At 45.6% G+C, this 22,072-nt stretch overlaps 1 protein-coding gene across 5 annotated transcripts in view; it reads left to right on the top strand.

Annotated features, from left to right (window-relative positions):
• Tet (tet methylcytosine dioxygenase-like) overlaps positions 1–22,072 on the top strand; it is a 278,954-nt gene that overhangs the window by 49,135 nt on the left and 207,747 nt on the right. For 4 of the 5 annotated variants that reach the window (XM_076307866.1, XM_076307865.1, XM_076307863.1 and 1 more), the window contains exon 2: positions 13,020–15,890. In XM_076307866.1, coding sequence (XP_076163981.1) covers positions 14,781–15,890 — 1,110 coding nt within the window. In that variant the 5' untranslated portion in view covers positions 13,020–14,780. Of the gene's footprint in view, positions 1–129; positions 208–13,019; positions 15,891–22,072 lie in introns of those variants that run through there. The other variant, XM_076307867.1, reaches the window with a different exon arrangement.

Consider the following 22,072-nt stretch of genomic DNA (forward strand, 5'->3'; position numbering starts at 1 on the left):
TTCGGTTCGAAGATAAACAATCTCCGGTATCGAGAAAGTAATTTATTGACCGCAAAGGCGAAAATTTTTCGCACAGCCGTGAATCGATTCATCGGATGGCAAACATTTGTAACGTACACCGTTCTTCTGGGCACGAATCGTTCAATTGGAGCGCGGTTTGCGGCGGACGGTTTTCCGATACGATGATATCGGACTTGTCGCAAGGAGGTAGGATTTTCTGGTACCCGTGCCGAAAATTTCGACCCTTTTATCGTTTCTTTCCCCTGTACCAAGACGGTACACTGTCGCGCGTAGCTTGCACGATACGAACGACGCGAAGTAAACGTCGAAGAGAATAAAACGAGAGAATTAGAAAAACGTAGACGGTGATGCTCGTGTATAAATAATTTTGGGACGCGCTCAAGGGGCAGACTCGAGCCAAACCTTCGAATAAAAGTGATTTTCGGTGATTTTTCTGTAACGTAAAACCTTAATGAAACTTCTCGTCACTTTCCATATATGTATGTACACTCTTCAACATTCCAAGATGTACAATCTTTTCGTTATAAGAAATCGGTTCTCCGCGAGGTAATAAATATTCTCCATGGACTTTCCTGTCGAGGGACTGGAGATTCTTGTCTTTGAAAGAAATTCCAGAACCGTATTATCGTTAATTTTATGTATTTCGTACAAGATTTGGGTTCACAGTATCGATGTGTGATTCTACCGTGAAGAAACTCCGTTTGATTTTTTATTTTAGATCCAAGTAATATAATTCTAGACTGCTCGTCGTTGAGAGGAAGTTCCATGGACGGTAACTTGAAACAGTAATTCGTTTTATTCTCATCGAAACGTTTTAAAGTTTCACCAGAGAGACTTTCCTTGTTTATCGTTTTTACATTTTGGAGTTCTGTACAAAATCGCGCTCCTTTAATTTCCAAGTATCTCAACTGACAAATAATCTTTTTCACACGTTTAGTTTCATTCTCATCGAAACGTTTCGAAGTTTCACCAGAGAGACTTTCCTTGTCTATCGTTTCTACATTTTGGAGTTCTGTACAAAATTGTGCTCCTTCAATTTCCAAGTAGCTCAACTTAAAACAGTAATCGTAACGAAAAGAGTAACGTATTCCTTATGTTAAGAATATTGGAGTTATGTTAAAGAACATATATATATTCTTTAACATTATTATGTTCTTATAATATATATATCTTATAATATAATAATCTTATAATATATTCTATATATATATATAGAAAATAACGAAAAGTTCCATCGAGTATCAACGTTACGAAAAATTACTCGTCCAAAAGAATTCCTTTTATCTGAACGTTTTCCAGGAATAATTAATTTCATACTGGCTCGGTCCGCGTTTTAAATACTCTCGTTCTCCGTGAAATCCGGCCGGTTCATCGGAGACGAACAGCAGCTTCGCGTTTTCCCTGGAGCGCGCAGTGAGGGCGCATGCGCGACGAGTAGCCGAAAAGGAAACTATCGAAAGAGGTTAGGAAAGGGACGAATCGACGATTCTTGGGCAAAATCGTCTCGCGAGATTACTCGTGTCGCGATAACAAGCCCGCGACGCTGAACCCGAGTGAAACAAAGGAGTTCGAGCCAGCCCTAACTGCTCGATACAGGCACGCGATAATGACGAATCGGGAAGCGTAGAATTCCATTGGCGTCGCTTCTCGTAAAAAAGGAAAAGAAAAAATTAAATAAATGAAAAACAGCTCGAGATACGGGGTAACGCGTCTCTGGCGATCGTCCTTCGTTTCTATGTACAGGGTGGGTCGTGATTCGCGGTAGGATCGAGACAGCGAACGATTTCGAGAAAAAGATCGTTCACGCGCGAGAAATTTCTAGGTTAAACGACTCGGAAGATCGAACGACCGTAGCGCGCATGCGCGGTTGCGAATCGGTCCCCGGTGGGGAGGGGGGACGGTTAAACGCGCGAACGATTGCTATTTTCGCGGATGTCGGACGAAAGTTTCGTTTTTTGTTCCGTCGTTTGCAAAGATTGTCTCCTTGAAATTTGTTATTTGCGTCGGTTTTATCGGTTGTACGAATCAACGATAAACAGGACATTATAAAACAGCGCGGTACTCGTGTCGGTGAATGTTGTAAATGTAAATTGAAAGTAAAGGGAGATTGCTTACTAGTAGAACGGAACGCGCAAAGATATCGCACGTGTAATTTAAGGAGCAATTTACATCTATAACGTTCGCTCGGCACAAATTTTGCTAATTGTAATTACCCGCGGTAGATCCGCGTGGCGGATAAAATTAATTTTTTTATCTTTATATAACGTAATAATGGTTCCGCTGGTTCCGCTCGTTCTATTTATACTATTTATCGTTCGTGCATCGCGCGTCAAGTTATGCTGTTTACATTCCACCGGTGAGAAATAATAGAAACAACCGATCGATTCGTGAATGGGCGATCGCGTCTGGCAAATATATACATGTACGTATGTATGTATGTGTATATGTATATTCCGCGAGCAAAAATAGGGAAAATATTTCGCGCGGCAACGAAAACGTCTCGTTAGAAAGTTGGAACGGGAAGCACGATTTTTCCACGACGCGTCAACCTTGTAGCGGCAAGAATCAACGAACGACTAGTCGTCGTTTCAAACGAGGGTATTAATAGTGAGCGATTAATAGAAATATCGATCGTATCGATCACCTTCGACGATCACGAGCTGCGAGCGCAGCTCGCGCGAACAAATTGGATAAATACGCGCCGATCTGTTTCCACGTCCCCGTGCATCGACCTCTTTTCTAATTTCTTGTATCGTCGTTCTTACAAAATTCTCTTCACCTTTTCGCGCGAATTTCTTCGATAGTTTCCATCGATCGCGAGAGCAACGATCGTTTCGTCGACGACACTTTTCGTTTCATCCAGTGTCGAACCGTTTCTGGAACTTCGTACTTCTACGCTTTGGAGTTCTGTGCAAAATGGCTCCTTCGATTTACAAGTATCTCGACTAACGTATCATTCTTTTTACACGTTCCAAAGTTTCATCAGGGAGTCTTTTCGATGTCGATCGTTTCCACGCTCTGAAATCCTGTACAAAATGGCTTCTTTGATTCCCAAATATCTCAACTAACGAATAATCTTTTTCCCACGTTTCATTTTATTCTCATCGAAACGTTTCAAAGTTTCACCAAGTAGAATTTCCAGTATCGATCGTTTCCACATTCTGAAATCCTGTACAAAATGGCTTCTTTGATTCCCAAGTATCTCAACTAACGCATAATTTTTTTCACGCGTTTCATTTTATTCTCATCGAAACGTTTCAAAGTTTCACCGGGCCGATTTTTCGGTTTCGATCGTTTCTACACTTTGAAATTCTGTACAAAATGGCTTCTTTGATTCCCAAGTATCTCAACTAACGTATAATCTTTTTCGCGCGTTTCATTTCATTCTCATCGAAACGTTTCAAAGTTTCACCAGGCAGATTTTTCAGTTTCGATCGTTTCTACACTTTGGAGTTCTGTACAAAATGGCTCCTTTGATTCCTAAGTATCTCAACTAACGTGTAATCTTTTTCGCGCGTTTCATTTCATTCTCATCGAAACGTTTCAAAGTTTCACCAGGCAGATTTTTCCGTTTCGATCGTTTCTACACTTTGAAATTCTATACAAAATTGTGCTCCTTTGAATCTCAAATATCTCAACCAACGCGTAATATATTTCACGCGTTCGAAAGTTTCAGCAAAGAATCTTTTCGTTGTCGATCGTTTCCACGCTCTCGAATCCTGTACAAAATGGCTCCCTTAATTCCAAACTATCTCAACGCGTCATTTTCCTCACACTTTTCAAAGTTTCACCAGGTAGCCTTCCCGTGTCTACCATATTTCGAAATTCTATACAAAATCCTTCTCCTTTGATACCCAAGTATCTCAACCAAACGCGTAATATATCCAACGCTTTCCGCATTTTCAGCAAAGAATCTTTTCGTCGTCGATCGTTTCCACGCTCCATAATCCTATAAAAAACATCTTCGATTCCCGAAGCGTTTCGAAAAACGCGTAACGTTTCTCGCGCGTTTCGTTTCATCCTCGTGGAAACTCGTCGCATCTTTCACCGCGAAGTCTTCTCGTAATTCGCGCGACAGGAAAGCGTCGTTCGATCATCCGCAAAAGTAAATTTCTCTCAAATCGAGCTCGATTCGTCGAATCGGTGGTAAGTTTTCGGGTCGCGCGTTCGCTTCCTATATACCGTCTGGTCGGGTTATATTCCACGCGTCTCGAGAATATTCCCCGCGCGGTGCGGACGCGGGCGCGTTCTCGGTCGGCTCTCGGTTTTTTCGATGGCGCGCAACTCGTCGCCCGTCTAATATTAATTCCAAGCGCGCGGAATCTCTCGATCTCTTTCTGTCGGCCAGCTGGGTTTGTACACGCGGTTCTGGGAAGTCGGCGTCCTGCGTTCCGCCCGACGAAAGAATCCGACGACGGGATATATCGTTCGTTCGGCGTCTGTCTCGACGCGTACGCGCGCGCCCCGCGAGACGAGGCACCGCTTCGCAGCGTACGCGCGCGCGGTATTGAATTTTTGTGCGCGGCCACAAAGCACCGAGAGCCGGTGGTGTGTACGGTCGATTCGACGAGAGTGCAACGACGAGAGCCAGGCGCCAGCTGTTCTTCTCTCCGCGCTTGGACGCCGACGGTTAGCGCCGACGGCGACCGTCTACCGCCTATACGCCTTTTCCAAAATTTCCTCTCCTCCTCGTCTCGCTTCGCTTCGCTTCGTTTCGCTTCGTTTCGCGGACCGCGCGCGTCTTCCGCGCCCGTTATCGATCCGAGCACCCGCCCCGATTCGATGTACTTTTTCCCCGAGATGGGATTGAAAAAGTTAGCTAGTCGTTTCTCCCGGCGCATTCTTCCCACCGTACAGGGTGGACCGAAAATCATGGCGTACCGCGAAAACAACAGGGAGACGCGAAACGGGGGAAACTTCGCTATCGAAGTCGCGGAGAAATGTCTCGAGCGTTTTCGAACGCGGGGATGAGGTCTAGGTCTTGGACGAGTTGGGTCGCGTTAGACCCAACGCGAGACGCTTCTTGTACAAATATCGGAGTACGCGGAATACGTTCACCGATTGTTTCGAAAACTTTCTCTCGTCGGTATTATCGATCGACGATCCAGGAAAATTCATTTTGAAGGAACTTGTATCCGTAGAATAATATTCTTCGCGATTCGTGCACAATAGTTTCGACAATTGTACCTTGTGAATTTTCGATACACTCGTATTTGAAATACACGTGGTCCGGTTGAACCGTTGGTGCGTCGTTTCGTTCGTTTCTCGGAAGAAACACTCGAAACAGTGTTTCGCTCGGAAGATCCACGTCCGTTCGGCGCGAGTTCGACGAAACTAGATTCGTAGCGATCCAGATAACGAGACGTGGCTTTTCTCCGCGGCGATAACTCGGCTCAGGTCTTAACCGCGATAACGGTGAAATAAAATCTTACCATCGGGGGCCGATCGAGTAGGTTTGTTCCGTTACACGGTAAAAGGGAAACGTGGATCGCACGCGACGCGTGCATTGGTTCTCGAGTGAACTCGAGTACTCGATCGAAGAGACCGGGAGCTCGAGGAGTCGCGATCGGTTCGACGCGTCGGGCACCGAGGTGTTCCGTGGAAATCGAAGACCACTCGGAGAGATAGGTTTAATTTATATCGGTGGCGGGCCGGACTGGCCGGAACGATAAAACATCTCTCGCAGAAGTTGGAAAGTTTCGCGCCAGAGCGGGAAGACGGACGCCGCGTCGCGAGACGGATCGATTTCAGGTCGCGTTTCCGACGCGGCCGGCCACCAACGATTTATATCCGCGTTCGAGCGTGTGCCGTTGCACGGATTACCAACTTCTTCGAATTTCTTTCCGTGGGCCGTCGATGGTCCCGATCCTTTTTATCGCAAGGGAACGCGGAGGTTAGCCGCGCCGAGTCGCCGTTAGGTTCGTGCTCGCGCTATCAGCGCTGGCGAGTTTCGCGACCTTTAAAGACTAAAGTTCGCGGTATTCAGTCTAGACTAGATTTATGAACCACGAGGAAAGTTCAATCGCCCGTGGCCTGCGTGCTGATCTCCCGCGCAGGTGTTGCGACATCGAACAGAGGAGCCACGTCGTCTCCGCGGGCTTGCGGCTTCCACGACGAGAATGTCTTCGCGGAATTCCCGGTCGTCGCTTAGCTCGTAGCGCGATACGATACTCCCCGCGCCACGGTTCGCCGTTTCGCTCGAAGCGAGCGAATAGGCGCGCCGGTTACGAACAAACGATCGGTCTGTTTCCTCGTCGAACGACTATCGCGCCGGGCCTCGTCTGCACGCCGATTATCGCTTTCCTCGACTTTTTTTTTCTCCGCCAGGGGCACCCAGGTATACGAAACTTTCGGGTACCGAAGCCTTCCGAGGGTTCGGAGCCACCCGTGGGTACCTCGTGAGTTTCTCGTACGGAATCTCTCGAATACGCGGACCTCGAAGCGGTACAGTTGTCGATAAGTTTCACGTCGTGTAACGTTTCTCGAGCACTCGAGCTTTTCAGGTACTTTGTGCCTTTAGAAAGTTCGAACGGAGTTTCTCGAATGCTTTTAATTTTCGGTTACACGTATCCTAACGTGGATGGAAATTCGAAAAGTTTCGCGTCGTGTAACGTTTCTCGAGCATTTGAGCTTTTCAGGTACTTTGTTTCTTTAGAAAGTTTGAACGGAGTTTCTCGAATGCTTTTAATTTTCGGGTACACGTATCCTAACGTGGATGGAAATTTGTCAAGTTTCGCGTCGTGTAACGTTTCTAGAACACTCGAGCTTTTCAGGTACTCTGTGCCTTTAGAAAGTTCGAACGGAGTTCCTCGAATGCTTTTAATTTTCGGTTACACGTATCCTAACGTGGATGGAAATTCGAAAAGTTTCGCGTCGTGTAACGTTTCTCGAGCATTTGAGCTTTTCAGGTACTCTGTGCCTTTAGAAAGTTTGTACAGAGTTTCTTGAGTATTTTGAATTTTCGGGTACACGAATCCTAATGTGGCTCGAAATTTGACAAGTTTCGCGTCGTGTAACGTTTCTCGAGCACTCGAGCTTTTCAGGTACTTTGTTTTTTTAGAAAGTTTGAACGGAGTTTCTCGAATACTTTTAATTTTCGGGTACACGTATCCTAACGTGGATGGAAATTTGAAAAGTTTCGCATCGTACAACGTTTCTCGAGCATTCGAGCTTTTCAGGTACTTCGCCTCTTTAGAAAGATTGTAGTTGTAATACTTTCTAATTTTCGGTTGCACGAATCTTAAATTAGATCTAAATTAGAAAAGTTTCTTGTACCGAATATTTTAAACACTCGAGCTTTCGGGTACTCCCTTTCTCTAGAAGAGCATCTTTAATTTTATCTTAAATCGAATTGGTACAAAATTCTTCGAATTCTTTGTCGTGCAACATTTCTATGGTATTTAGGTTATTCACAGAAGCTCCTCGACGTGTAGAACTTCTCGAATATATTCCATTTTCGAGTAACAGAATCTTGAATCGGATAGCACCAAATTTTCAAAATTCAGTATCCAGTATTTCTCGAGCAGTCGAGCTTTCGGGTATCTAAAACTTCCTCTCCCTCTTTCTCTTTCTTCCTCTCTTTCGAATTACACTTTTTTATTACACAGAATTTCTCGAGTGCCTAGAGTAACTTGTGTCTCGTCGGGTCGGGTTGGAATCACAAGAGTACTTTGCCGCGTAAGATTTGTCGAGTAACCACGAGTTTCAGGTACCGGGACTTTTCGATTACTCGCATCACGTGCTTTCGAAAGTTTCTTCTCGCGCAGATCTCGTCGAATATCTGTCACTCGGGTTCGAAATTTTCCAGTGCAACAAAGTCCGTGCTCGTCCCGCGTCGGGTCAGGTACTTATCGCAAAGGTATCTCGACGCGTAGAACCTCCAAAGCGTTCGCGACGCTCGTGTCTTCCGAAGCTTTCGGGTACTAAAATCGTATCAATCTCGCGAAAATGCCTTCCCGAACCTTTCGGGTACTAAAATCTTATCAAACTCGCGAAAATGCCGTTTCGAAGCTTTCGGGTACTAAAATCTTATCGAACACGCGAAAGTGTCCTCACAAAGCTTGCAGGTACTAAAATCTTATCAAACTCGCGAAAGTGTCTCCCGAAGCTTTCGGGTACTAAAATCTTATCGAACTCGCGAAAGTATCTTCCCGAAGCTTTCGGGTACTAAAATCTTATCGAACTCGCGAAAGTGCCTTCCCGAAGCTTTCGGGTACTAAAATTTTACCAAACCTGTGAAACTGCCCTCACGAAGCTTTCAGGTACTAAAATCTTATCAAACTCGCGAAAGTGCCTTCCCAAAGCTTTCGGGTACTAAAATCTTATCAAACTCGCAAAAGTGCCTTCCCGAAGATTTCAGGCACTAAAATCTTACGAAACTCGCGAAAGTGTCTTCCCGAAGCTTTCGGGTACCCGAATCTCGACTCGATTCGCGGCCGATCGTGCCGAAATCGCGACACATCTCCCCTCGAATCTCGAACACCCGAAACAGGTACACGTTACGTAAATCGCGAATATAGAAAAACACTTCTAACCCCGGGAATCTTTCCTTCGTCGAACCATCGAAGATGTCTCGAGGTATCCTCGGAGGATCGCTTCCGTTTCGGCGAGTATCGGTCGTGCCGATCGTCCCGCGGACTCTCGTTCGATAACGTTCACGAGCGCGTCGAATCGTGGGCGGGAAAATGCGAGGCGGTCCCGTCCAGCGGTAGGTTTTCGCGATTTAATTCGGCCGCGCGTGGCGGTAAGCGAAAGTGCACGGCAAACGACAGTGCAAGTTTCCAACGATAGCGAAAGCTCCGGCGCGGCCACAGCTGTAGTAAAGCTATTAGAGAGAGTTTTGCGGCGGGAGTCGTTCGCGCGGTGGAGGGGGTGGGCGGGTTCGGGTGGGGGCTTGGAAAAGCGTCCGTGAGACAGCTAGAGCTGTTGCTCTCTATGTACCGGCCATTATGTACATCCACCGGCCGTGCAAAAGCCGTGGCGCGCTCGCGCGCGTACGCGTGAGACAGTGCGAGCGTGTTCGTTCGAGGGACGGACACGCGCACGTACACGCGTCCAAGTAGCCGAGTACGTGTCGTACAGCCGAGTTCAGGTTGCGCGAGTAGCGCGCGCGCTATGTGCGCCGGAACGGAGAATAGAGCGAGAGAGAAAGGGGGTGGTTGGTGTGTTGTAGGTAGGGGGCTAAATGGCGGTCGATATCTCACGGAGGACCAACGTCGCTTCGGTTTTCGACGATGGCCTCGAACCTCTTCCGAGCAACGCTCCTCGAATCGAGCAATTCAATGGGATTTCGGAGGACGATTAAACCTCGAGGGCGTGGAAGGTCGATCGTCGATCACCGCTGCCCGAGATTAATGTTCGTTAAGTGAACGGTGGATAGGTTGTTTTCTCTCGTCGGGTTCCTCGTACGCGATCGTGGAAAGATTCGACAGGATCGTGTCGCGGTGCTACGATCCCAAGGTTAACGATTCGACTCGACGAAATCCGGGCCCGTAGGTAGAAGACCACGCGCGTTCAACGGGTCGGAGAGACGCGAGAACAGTTGCAAGGTGCATACGAACCGAAATGCGATACACTGAACTATTTTTAACGTCTACGAGCCGATCTTTCTTTCACGGGTCAGAATCGGAGGTGTTCGCGTTCGGTAGAACATTTTTCTCACGAATCTATCGCGCGATACTCGTCTTCAGAATTACACAAATATTATTCATCGTGAATAATATTGTTCGACGTTCTTTTTTTCATTTACTCTCGATGTTTACCTTTGACCAGCATCGATTCAGCGAGTCTGACTCGCGATACTCGCGCTCGGTCTAAAATTGTTACCACGAATCTGACTCGTGATGTTCACGTTTGTCTCGCATTCGATTCCTCGAGTCTGACTCGCGATATCCTTGTTTCCTTCAAAACTTGTATCACAAGTGTGACTCGCGATATCCGTGTTTCATCACGAGTGTTTCGTTCAAAACTTTCATCACGAGCGTGACTCGTAATATTCGCGTTTCGTTCAAAATTCTTATCACGAGTTTGACTCGTGATGTTCTACTTTAACTCGCATTCGATTACTCGAGTCTGACTCACGATATCCTTATTTCGTCCCAAACTTTTACCACGAGTGTGACTCGTGATGTTCACGTTTCGCCAAAAATCGTTATTCACGAGTTTGACTCGCGATACTCGCGTCCAGTTCTACATTCTTCTCACGAGTCTGTCTCGTGATGTTCAAGTTTCGCCAAAAATTCTTATCCACGAGTTTGACTCGCGATACTGGCGTCTGGTTCGAAATTGTCGATCTAAAGTCCTCGTCGTCCAAGTACAACGAGGGATATCAACGTTCGGCGAACTTTAACGCCGCCGAGTGGAGGATTGTGTCGGCGGTCGGTACCTTATCGTAGCCACGGTGAACGTACGCTTCTGAATAAAGTATTCGCGGTCTGTACTCGACGCGGCAGCTTTCGTTCGGGAATTTAACTCGCGCGCGATATCGGCTCCGCTCCGGGGTACTCGCAGCCGGGCTGGCTGCAAACTTGACCGGACGGAGCGAAGCCATATACGTGCGCGCGTACAAGGAACGAGAACTAATCGCTTCGGGGATACTTCGTTCGCCGATTTTACGCGTATATATCGATTTCTGGCGAAATTGTGCTTCCCGAGGGAAACCGTACCGACGATCATTTTGCGAAAATCGTAGCACTTTTCTCAAGGGGTTCGTGAACAATTCGTTCGAGATCGAGAAGTCTTTTACACGGAGCAGGTTCGTTTATTGAAATTACGTAGAGAATCGGTTTGCTGAAAATCAATAGGGATCCTTGGAAGGAATTTACCGATCGACTCGTTTCAATTTGCAACTCGTTTCTGTTCAATTTTATTGGATGGATTTATTCGTTTCTCGTGCGAAACAACTCGGTAGTTCAGACTGTAGGATACTTTGGAATATGCGAGAAGGAATAGAAATATTTACTCGATTATTGTTACGGAAACGCAGTTGGTGTAACTCGTAATTTATTTTACCCAATGAATGCTTATTTGGTATATTGTCGTATCTCGCGTAATAATTCAAGCTTCTTTTCGCGCGTATGTGTCTCTCTCTTCGATCGATATTCAAATTTTCCCGCCAATTTTCGATATCGATCGCGCGTGCTCGACGATAGGATTTTTCTCAGCGAATATTTTTCCGATTGTCGGCAACGTTTTCCAACGATCTACAGGTGTCACTCGGAAAGTTTCTCCGCGGTACAGTTGTCTATTAAAGCTCATCGAAGCCTTTCAAGGTTCAATCAAGCGTCGATGATTCATTAGTATCTAGCCCAATGAGTTTTGTAATGATTTGCCCCGAGACTAAACGAGACGATGAGTACGCGATCGTGGAACGTGATAACACGAACGTATAGAAACACTGTTTGATAGCGAATCAACAGAATCGATTAAACGTTGTTGAAAATTAAAACGTCCAAGAGTTTAGTAAAGTCTCTCCAAAGCAAAATCGAAATCGATATTCCCCCTTAATATTCATCTCGCAACGATATTCCCGTATCCCTGGAAGTGTTATTATTTCTTCTTCGAATTCTTTTCTCCCGTTTTCGTTTTCCTCTTCAAAAATCGTATAACCTACATAAATTACATTAAACGATGTGAAATTCTTCTTATACGTACCTACTTGTAACATGAATCCCAAACGCGGAAAAAGATTAACGAAAAACCCAATACTGTTCGCTTTATTTTTACTCGTAACAGATATCTCGAAGAAACCGAAGTAACTACAATTAAACACCACTGATAGTAATAAAATAACAATAACAACAACAACAATGATAATAATAATTAAAACGAACAATAATTCAATAATAAAGTACCAATAATTCTCCATCAACGAGTGTAAAATTCAGGTTACGCTCGAATCAGCGCGAAATCTAAGGCCGATCGCGAAAGATTTCGCGCTCGATCGCGACTTCGAATACGAAAATACGTAAACCGTCCGTGGGAATACCGGTACCGTTTTCCAATCCGTGTACGAGTTACGATCCAAGCCGAAGATCGAAGAGCGCCGGTCCCGGGAATAAATTCCAACGACCGATCGAGAAATTCGAATTCTCGTGCCTCTCGCCGCGAACGTGCACGGTTGGTTGTAATCCGTACGGTGGTTGGTGTATCAACGATACGAGTAAAAACGGTCGACGGTTCGTTTCCACGGATCGGTTCGCGCAATGTGTACGTTCCCATTTGCGCTCGGCCGTATCGTAAACTCCCTTTGTGAAACGCGGAGGAGACGGTTCGTCGGACGAGAGGCGAACGAGAGACGCGAAGAGCTCGTAGCCATCGTCACCGCTCCGAGCAGCGTGAATGAACCGTCCAGGGACTAGGGCACAACATTCGCGGGTATCAAAGCGAGCGAGTAGGTGTGCGGACACGCCGAACGTAATAGTAACCTTGGCTCGGCGATGGTCACGTTATGGTAACGTCTATGACACGTTCCCACGTAGTCGCGTGTCACGTTCTCGCTCACGATCGCCTCACGTGACCACGGGGAACGGGGAGGGCTCGATGAATAAGCCCCCGCTCTTGTCGTTGAGCGCCCGCTTTTTTTATTTTTTTTTTTTTTTATACGTCGAGAGATTTTCGGTTTCGCGCGTACAGGGTCTATGGCGAGATCTTTCACGGTGGGATTCGAAGATGGGACAATTGTTGAGAGATTGTTCTTCGCGAGGGATCGATTCTAGAAGAGTGTACGCGAACGAAAGAAAACGGTTGAAGAAATATGTAGTTGAGAAGATATTGTACGGAAATGTAATGTTGCGAGTGTACGCGAGAGAAAGTAAGTGAGAGAGAGAGAGAGAGAGAGAGAGAGAGAGAGAGAGAGAGAGAGAGAGAGTGTGGGCTCGAGCATGCGCAAGACCGATCGTAAAAGTGCGAGACGCGTGACTCCCCGCGATAAACATCCCGTGATAATCGAGCGTGAATTCTCGATGTCTAACGCGCGAAATACGTTTCTTCTGTTTCAGATCGTACAAATCAACCGCCTTCTAACAAGCCACATTAACCTCAAGTGATTTCTATTTTCTTACGAAGCGCGAAAGAAGTAATTAGTGTGTTTATATCGACGTGAAGAGGAAGGAAAACGAAACGAGAAAAGAAACAAAACATACATACAAACAAACAAACAAACAAACAAAAAATATTCCAAGAGCTTAGGTTCGCGAAGAAGAAGAGGAAGAGGAAGACAAACAATTAAGAGCTATAGTATCTAATTAGTGTACAAAGTATATCTGAAGTAAATAACGAAAAGGTAAAACAGAAGAAACAAAAAAAAAATACAAAAAATAAAAATAAAAAAAAAAAAAAAGTCCGCCAGTGCCAAATCGAAAGACGTAAAAAGGGAAACAAGTAACGATCGTTGTTGCGCGTTGAGCGAGCAAAGAGAAGAGATAAGTAAAATAGAAAGAGGGGAGAGGAAGGAAAGAAGAAACGAAGAATAAAAACGGATGACAAAAACGCTGAAACGAAACGAAAGATAGTATAGAAACTGCGCGCGAAAAGGGGGAAAAAACCGTAAACCAAAGAATCTACCATTTCATTTTTCTACTAATCACTCAGCAAGTAACGATACTCACTAACCAAGCGAGGAGCGCGCGTAGCGACGACGCGCCCGCCCGATCTCTTCGCGAAGCAGATTAAATTAAGAGCAAACCGACCGACAAAGTTTTTTCTAAGCTATATAGGAGTTTTACGTAATTAAGCAGTAAGTAAGGGTTAACGATTTAAACGAAACAAGAAGAAGCGGAGGAATAAGAAGAAGTAGAAGCAGGAGAAGAAGAAGAAGAAGAAGAAGAAGAAGGGAAAGAAGAGGAAGAACGAGAAGAACGAGAAGAAGCGGAAGAAAAAAAAAGAAAGAAGAATAAGAAGAAGAACGGACGCACCCACTGAGCGAGTGTCTATCGAGGAAAAGAAAGGAAGAAGTCCCATCCAAAGCGAGAGAGCAGAAAACTCAGAGCCGCCCTATATATCCGGATACACACGGGGGGACTCGCGCATAATTACTCCCAGAGAAACCGATCTACTTCAGTTCGTAGCCTAAACCTGTTGAGTACAAACGACAGAAATAGAGTTATAGAGAGCGAGCGAGCGAGCGAACGAGAGAAAGAAAGAGCGAGAGAGTGGTAGAGGTAGAGAGAAAGAGAGAGAAAGAGAGGATCGAAAGTGAGAGAGCGAGTGCGACGGAAACACACCCGGAGAGAAAGAGAGAGAGCGAAAGTTACGGAGCAAAAAAAGAAAAAAAAGAAAAAAAAAGAAGTATCTGTAGAGAAGGTCGACGCGAGGAAAACGGAAAAGAAAAGAAAAGAAAAGAAAATAGAAAAAAAGATTGAACGCGTAGAGGATCTGGATCATCGGTGAGGCGAGAGAGCTCGGATCGAGGATTCCTTGGTCTACGTCTACGTCTACGTCTACGTCTACGTCTACGTTTACGTTTGCGTATCGAAGATAGCCCTCTTGGTTCCTCCCGGTCCAGATGTACAGGTGCCGCGGAGGAGTAAGTATCGTCGGATCGTTCTGCGCGAGCGTGTTCGAGGAGGCGATCAGCGGTTGATCGTAGCCCGCAAGGTACGTGCCGCGGTCCTCCGACGGAGATCTCGCGGGAGGAGGGTCGGTGGTCGTCGGGTCGTTGTCACGGTTGTTGGGATCGAGGATCACGTGCGATCGAGTGGAACGGTAACGCGAACCTCCTGCTCGCAGGGGGCTCGAGTCGCGATGACGCGACGGGGAAGATGAGCGCCGAGGTAACGAAGGAGGTCGGCGGCGCCACCGAGAGGGTAGCAGGCAGCCCTCCGGCGGCGGTAGCGACCTCGCCGAGCTCGGTCGGACCGGGTGATCCGGCGCGGCATCTGCCGCCGTTCAGCAGCTTCGCCGGTGACAACGCGATGGACAGCTCGACGACATTGACCACCTTACACCCCCAGGACGTCGGACTGGGTCTGACGTCCTCCTGGGACTACTACGAGGGACTGACCGGTCGTTTGATCGACTCGCGCGGCGAGGTGGTCCTCGCCAGCCAGTACAGGCCCTGGGAGTCGAAGAACGCCGCCGGCGGCGCCGGGGCCGGTGAGGGTCTGCCCAGCTTCGCGAGCCAATTCACGGCTCCGAGCGAAGCGGAGCCCCAATTAACGGCGCTCACGCCATTGTCGCCGGCCTCGATATCCCACTCACCACCTGTCACGTCGGCGGTCGGTCTACCGAGTTTCCACACACTCGGTACACCGTTGCCGGCGCCCCATCCACATCGCGGTGGCGTCGGTTATCCATTGGTACCGGCACCGGTACAGGCGAGAGAGGTACCGGCCCTTCAGCAACAGCTACTAGACGAAAGGCACATACAATTGCTCGGCTCGAGCCCGGTACAGGCGTTCCCGCCTCCCCCACCGGGACATCCCCATCACACCGTGCTCACCGTGGTCAAGCCCGAGTACCCGCAGTTGCACCACGCCAACTTCCAGAACCCGATGTCCACGGTACTCGACTCCTCGCCCACGTCCAGACCGATCGGCATCGACGGCCGGAAGAAGGAGCGTAGAAAAATACGCGCTGGCTCGATGGAGTCCGAGGACAGCGCCGGTGCCGGAAACGTCGAGAGCTCCGGCCAGGTGGCCGCCGTCTCCTCCACCGCGAACCGCGGGCCCCATCACATGGGCGGCGGCATGACCGATCCCGACGGTGACGGTGGTCTCAGCGACAAACCGGCGAAGAAGAAGCGCAAGAGGTGCGGCGAGTGCATCGGATGCCAACGCAAGGACAACTGCGGCGACTGCGCGCCATGCCGGAACGACAAGAGCCACCAGATATGCAAGATGAGGCGATGCGAGAAACTCACCGAGAAGAAGGTAAGCGTTATATATACTATCGCCTTTATTTACTCGCGAGCGAGATCTTTCTCGCGATACGTGGCTTATAACGTTCTCGCGACTGTTCTATTGCGAAGACCCTTTTCTTCGATCGAGGATCGGTATACCTGGTGATCGGAGATCGGTCGGTTGGGAAATTGGTAACGCGGTTCGATCGAGTGCATCGCGTAATTTGCACCCCGAGTTTGGCGAACAGCAGGCTCTAGGTTCGCGATCTCTCGTTTGTGTACTATGTATTACGATTAGAAGTTAGGGAAACGGTGACGCGCGGACTTTTGGCCTTGGTCGCGCTACGTCTGGGCCTTTTCGGGCCCAAAGAGACTTCCGGGTTGTATATTTGTTCCATAAGTGTAACTTTCCTCGGGGATTGAGAAGAGTACGACGAAACGAGAGAATCTTCGTTCAAAGTATTTGCACGAGCAAAGTGAAGTTATGGGCCCGTTTGGAGGGTTAATCGCGAGGGTCAGTATATTCGTTTTCTTTCGTTTCGTCGAACGTACGATCGCGTGTTATCCAAGTTCCAAGAAAGAGAAATAATGGGGGAAAATGTCCAAGTGTTTTTAAAAAATGACGAACGGTAGAATATTGCAAAGAGATCGTAAGTTGCCAAGTCCCTGCGAAAGCCAGATGGAGTGGGGGATCGGGCCCTCGCTCCGCCCACTCCCCACCAGGGATCCTAGCATTTAGGCGCATTGCATAGGAGTAACCTTATCTTATCGCGTAACTTGTATTTTTAAAACTGAGACTAGTTTTGTTACAGACCCGAACAAACATATTAAAAGTTGATCAAAGTTCGGATAATATGTGCAATGTTGATAAATCGTCTTTCCAACGGGAAAGTTATTTAAAAAGCGAACGAAACGATAAAAAGAAAGAAACGAGAAAATTTGAGTTAGTCGTGACACTTGTCAGGATAATTGTTATTACCTACATTTTATCGGATTTGTGTTACAAAAGGGTAGGAGAATTTTTTTTATTCCGTTAGTGGTTAATATTTCGTATCTGTGTCTACGCCAATGCGTTTTACTCGCCTTTGTCAATAACGAAAATCTATATGATTCGAGCTGTAACTACCGATTCTATTCGTCAACAATTTACGGATCTGCGCGAAAAATAAAGAGCGTTAAAGAACTCGAAATTTCGAGCGAAATGGAATCATTGTTATCGATTTTGACTCACTTTTCCCTGAAAAAAGAAAAGAAAAAGAAATAGGCGCGAGAATGAATTACATTTATAAATTTAAATAATAGATAAAGTAACAGAGAGTAATAATAAGGTAACATTTAAGTTAATAGAAACCTTATACATTTCGATTTACTTCTCCCTGGAAAAACAACTCCGTGATTGAACCAATTTTCTACAGAAAAGAAAAAAACAATAAGCGCGAGAATTAATTACATATATAAATTTAAATAATAGATAAAGTAACAGAGAGTAAGGTAATATTTAAGTTAATAGAAACCTTACACATTTCGATTTACTTCTCTCTAAAAGAACAACTCCGTGATCGGACCGATTTGCAACAGAAAAGAAAAAAACAATAGGCGCGAGAATTAATTACATATATAAATTTAAATAATAGATAAAGTAACAGAGAGTAAGGTAATATTTAAGTTAATAGAAACTTTACACATTTCGATTTACTTCTCCCTGGAAGAACAACCCCACGATCAGACCGATTTGCAACGAAAAAAAAGAAAAAAAAAGAAAAAGTAAAACGCGTCGTAAAACGAGCGCGAAAACGAATTCACGGAAACCGGAATCGAGCTCGTTGACTTCGACTCGCTTTTACCCGAAGGAATAACCCGATTCTGCGTCTCTTCGAGATGTTCGTCGCGCGTCCCTCCTCGAATCTCGTAACTGGACCAATTTGTAAAAAGCAAAAAAAAAAAAGGAAAAGAAAGAAGAAGAACGTGTCGATTGGGAGCGGTCGTAAAACGGGCGCGAAAATGAATTCGTCGCGCGGGTGGTGGGCCAGATCGTGGATCGAGGGAGGGTAGCGGAGAGGGTAGGGGTCGTCGTCGGTTTGGTCCAAATTCGCGAAAATCCAGGTGCAGCCGCGCAGTAGGGAAAGGGTGCGAATCGTAGACCGGTAGGGTAGAGGATAAACGCCGACACAGCCGCGTTATAGAATGGAATGGCGTGTGTGTATATATAGTCTGAACTTGGCCCCGATGCCTGAATGTGCCGAGAATCCCAGAGGGAAATACAGAAATACAGATAACCGAGGTGGTTTATTATTGTAGCGACATTGAATAGGGGGTTGGTGGGTTGGCTGGCTGGCTGGCTGGCTGGCTGGCTGTTCGGCTGCTACGCTCGCTTTTCTCAGTGACGGATACAAACCGTACGCAAATGGACGAACGAAAAGTTTTAAAGAACGAGCGAGTCGCCCCTGTTTGTTCATAATTGTCGCCCAGTGTCGATTATGCGCGCGTTCGGTGTCGAATAACGACCCTTCGACGCGAGAAAATCCTTCCCTAGACGAAGAAACGCTCGACGATACTTCTCGATGCGAAAATTACGCGCGTTATTTATTTTTCCCCGTTTAATGGTTTTGTATAGATTTACCATTTGAGAGACCACGCGACGTTCGAATGAGAAGTCTCGTAGGTTTTCATGGTGCGATACCGATACGAGTTCCACGTCGAGTGAGAGTCGCCTTTCGAGCACAGATGGTGACGTTGTTACTCCAATTCTCCCACGATCGGGGAAAATACAGAATTCTGTTTCGTACGATCCACGAAAGTATCGTGAAATATACGGTGCGTGAATTATTATTTCGTTCCTCTCGTCGAGGTCTACGAGTCTCTTAGCAAGGTCTCGTTTCTTTTTTTTTTCTTCTTTCGTTTTAAAATTCTCCGACAAATTGCGATGGATAAATTTAGAATTCCAGATGTACGGAGTGGTTAGGAAAATATTATATACTTCCACTTGCGGTTCTCTCAAATTTGCAAAAATATCGAACAGGTCTATCGGAACTCTTCCAGTATCATCGAGAAAAATACTCCAAACGCTTGCACAAGAGGTTACAAAAATATATTTCCACTTGTGGTTCGCTCAAATTTTCAAAAATATCGAACAAATTTCACACGTCCAGGAACCATCGGTGAAAACGCTCTGAACGTTTGCACGATTGAAAAATCTTTGGTCAAGTAACTTTACAAGATACATTCGTTGACAAGTTGACCAAGTTTGGTAAATTTCATTTACACTCGAGCGTACACCGTAATATTATCCAAGTAGAAAACAGTCCCGAATCTTTTTCAAAAATTACAAACGATCTCAAAGAGTTAGCATCGGATCGAAAACTTTGGAGGGTTGTTTCGTCCCCTTGTTCCAAATAAAAATAGGTAACAGTTGTTCGTCAAGTTATCCTAAAGAAAAATGGCTAACCGTTATTCGTTAAGTCATTCTAAATAAAAGTAGGCAAACCGTTATTGATTACGTCGTTCTAAATAAAAATAGGTAACCGTTATTCGTCGAGTTATCCTTAAATAATAATAGAAAACCGTTATTCGTCGAGTTATCCTAAATAAAAATAGATAACCGTTACTCGTTACGTCATTTTAAATAAAAATAGATAACCGTTATTCGTTACGTCGTTCTAAATAAAAATAGATAAATGTTATTCGTCAAGTTATCCTAAATAAAAATATAAAATTGTTATTCGTCAAGTTATGCTAAATAAGAATAATTTAACCGTTATTTATTACGTCGTTCTAAATAAAAATAGATAAATGTTATTCGTCAAGTTATACTAAATAAAAATATAAAATAGTTATTCGTCAAATTATCCTAAATAAAAATAGGTAATCGTTATTAATCACGTCGTTCTAAATAAAAATAAGTAAATATTATTCGTCAAGTTATCCCAAATAAAAATATAAAATCGTTATTCGTCAAGTTACCCCAAATAAGAATAGAAAACCGTTATACGTCAAGTTCTCCGAAACAAGAATAGTTAACGGTTATTCGTCGAGTTATCCGAAATAAAACCATTTAACCGTTAATTTCGGTCACTGTACGGACCCGCGAGGTTCCAACGAAACGGAGAGGGGGTCGTTCTCGTCGGTTGATTCGAGCGAGTAGCGAACGACGCCGATACGTTGTTTCGAAAAGTCGAAGCACGGGGTCGTTGTACCCTGACGCGAGTCAATTTAATGGCAAAGTCGCGAGGCAGCGAGCATTGCTCGTTGCTCGCGCGTGTGTAAGCTCGCACAGTGTGCAGCGCTGTGCAACAAACGACGGCTGGTAAGCAGCTCTGCTTATCGTAGGGCAAGTTCAAGGCTCGTCACGGGTCATAATAATCGCGTATCGAACTCCGGCCCGTTCGGAAACAAACGTGTTGTTTGCGGCCGATACGGCCCAACACCTCGCCCCGTCCTCGCGATAAACGCTCGCGCGGCTGACGCTCCACAGAGAGAGAAAAAGAGAGAGAGAGAGAGAGAGAGAGAGAGAGAGAGAGAGGGGGAACTACCATTAAGAAGCCGATTAATTGGCTAATTATTGGAATTTTTTTTTTCCAACGAAAACTTCGAGCACACGAATCTGCGCCTCCATTGAACGCGTTTGTCGAACATCGAACGCTTTGCAATTTCGACAACGCGTTATAATTCTACCGGTCCGAGATTGTGGCGAGTAATTGGTTATTTATTGGTACTGTTCTTGTTTTTTTCAACGGAAACCTCGAGTACACGAATCTGCGTCTGTATCGAACGCGTTTGTCGAACATCGAACGCTTTGCAATTTCGACAACGCGTTATAATTCAACCGGTCCGAGATTGTGGCGAGTAATTGGTTATTTATTGGTACTGTTTTTGTTTTTTTCAACGGAAACTTCGAGTACACGAATCTGCGTCTGTATTGAACGTGTTTGTCGACCATCGAACATTTTGGAGTTTGGACAACGCATTGTAACTTCCTACTCGTCGGAAGATTGCGACGAATAATTGATCACTTATCGAAATTGTTCTTTCCCATGAAAGAATGTCTAAAGAATGTTCATCGACCGTTAAATATACCGTTTCAATTTTGTTAACGACTCGATAATAAATACTGTGTCTCAAGTTGCGGTATATTTTCATTTAGGAAGATCATCGATCGATCGTTTATCAGAAACGTTTTTTCCCTAAAGAGACTTCAAGGCATACGAATCCACCTTTCTATTAAACATATTTATTCGTCGATCGCGTAATATTTTTGAAATTTTCTTAACGCGTCGTAACAAACACTCCGCGTTCCCAGCTGTGACGCATCCGTTCTCGAAGGGTGTTTTTATTATCGATCGACACCGTTTCTCGGATAAGAAACGGATGAAAGAAATACATCGTCGGTGTTCACGAGCGCGATTATCTCCTCTACGGGAATAATAAACGGGAAACGTAATTTAACAAAATCGAGACACCATTGCGAAAAAGAAGATCAATGGTATTCTTCGGGAGAACAGAAAGAAAAAGATAAGAAAAAAAAAAAATAAAAGATTCGAAGTTATCCACTCGAATCTCGTAGAGACTGTAAACGAACATTCGCTCTACGCGTGTGCAAAATTTAAAATCGATCATACCTAAGCATACCTAAGAAACACGATTTCGAAGAGAACGCGATACAAAGTTTCAAGACTACGAACGCGTATTCGTTTCGTAGCGATTCGACGGCTGGTTGTAATGTTTCCAGAGATCTGTACAAAATTCACTAGACGCGTTCTCGAGATGTAATAAAATGGAAACGGAAGTTTCAACGTTTCCGGTGAAACTCGTCGCCGAACGACGAATCAATTCGCGCGACTGTGTTTCCTCGTCGCGTGGAAAAAGGTCGACATCGTGATCGATCGGGTTCACCTTATCTCTGGCTCTCTTTCTCCTTCGTTTCCTTGTATTTTCGATGCCACGAACGAGACGGAAGGATAACGCTTTAGCGATAACGGAAGAATGCAGATCGATGGTTTCGACAGGGAATCGGACGGTCGTCGAAGCCGATAAGAGCGTATTTATCGGAGCGTTTTGGATCCCGTAGGTGAACGCGGCTATTGTATCGTCTTTAACAAACATCCGACCGAGAACACATGGTTACCTTACCGAAGTAAGGTGTTCAAAAATGAGCAATTTTGGCATCGTTTGAAAACGAAACATTCGTGGAAGAACATTAGGAATGGTTAGCGAGAA

The sequence above is a fragment of the Ptiloglossa arizonensis genome, chromosome 3 (genome assembly GCF_051014685.1).
Source record: "Ptiloglossa arizonensis isolate GNS036 chromosome 3, iyPtiAriz1_principal, whole genome shotgun sequence".
In the NCBI taxonomy this organism is placed as follows: domain Eukaryota; kingdom Metazoa; phylum Arthropoda; class Insecta; order Hymenoptera; family Colletidae; genus Ptiloglossa; species Ptiloglossa arizonensis.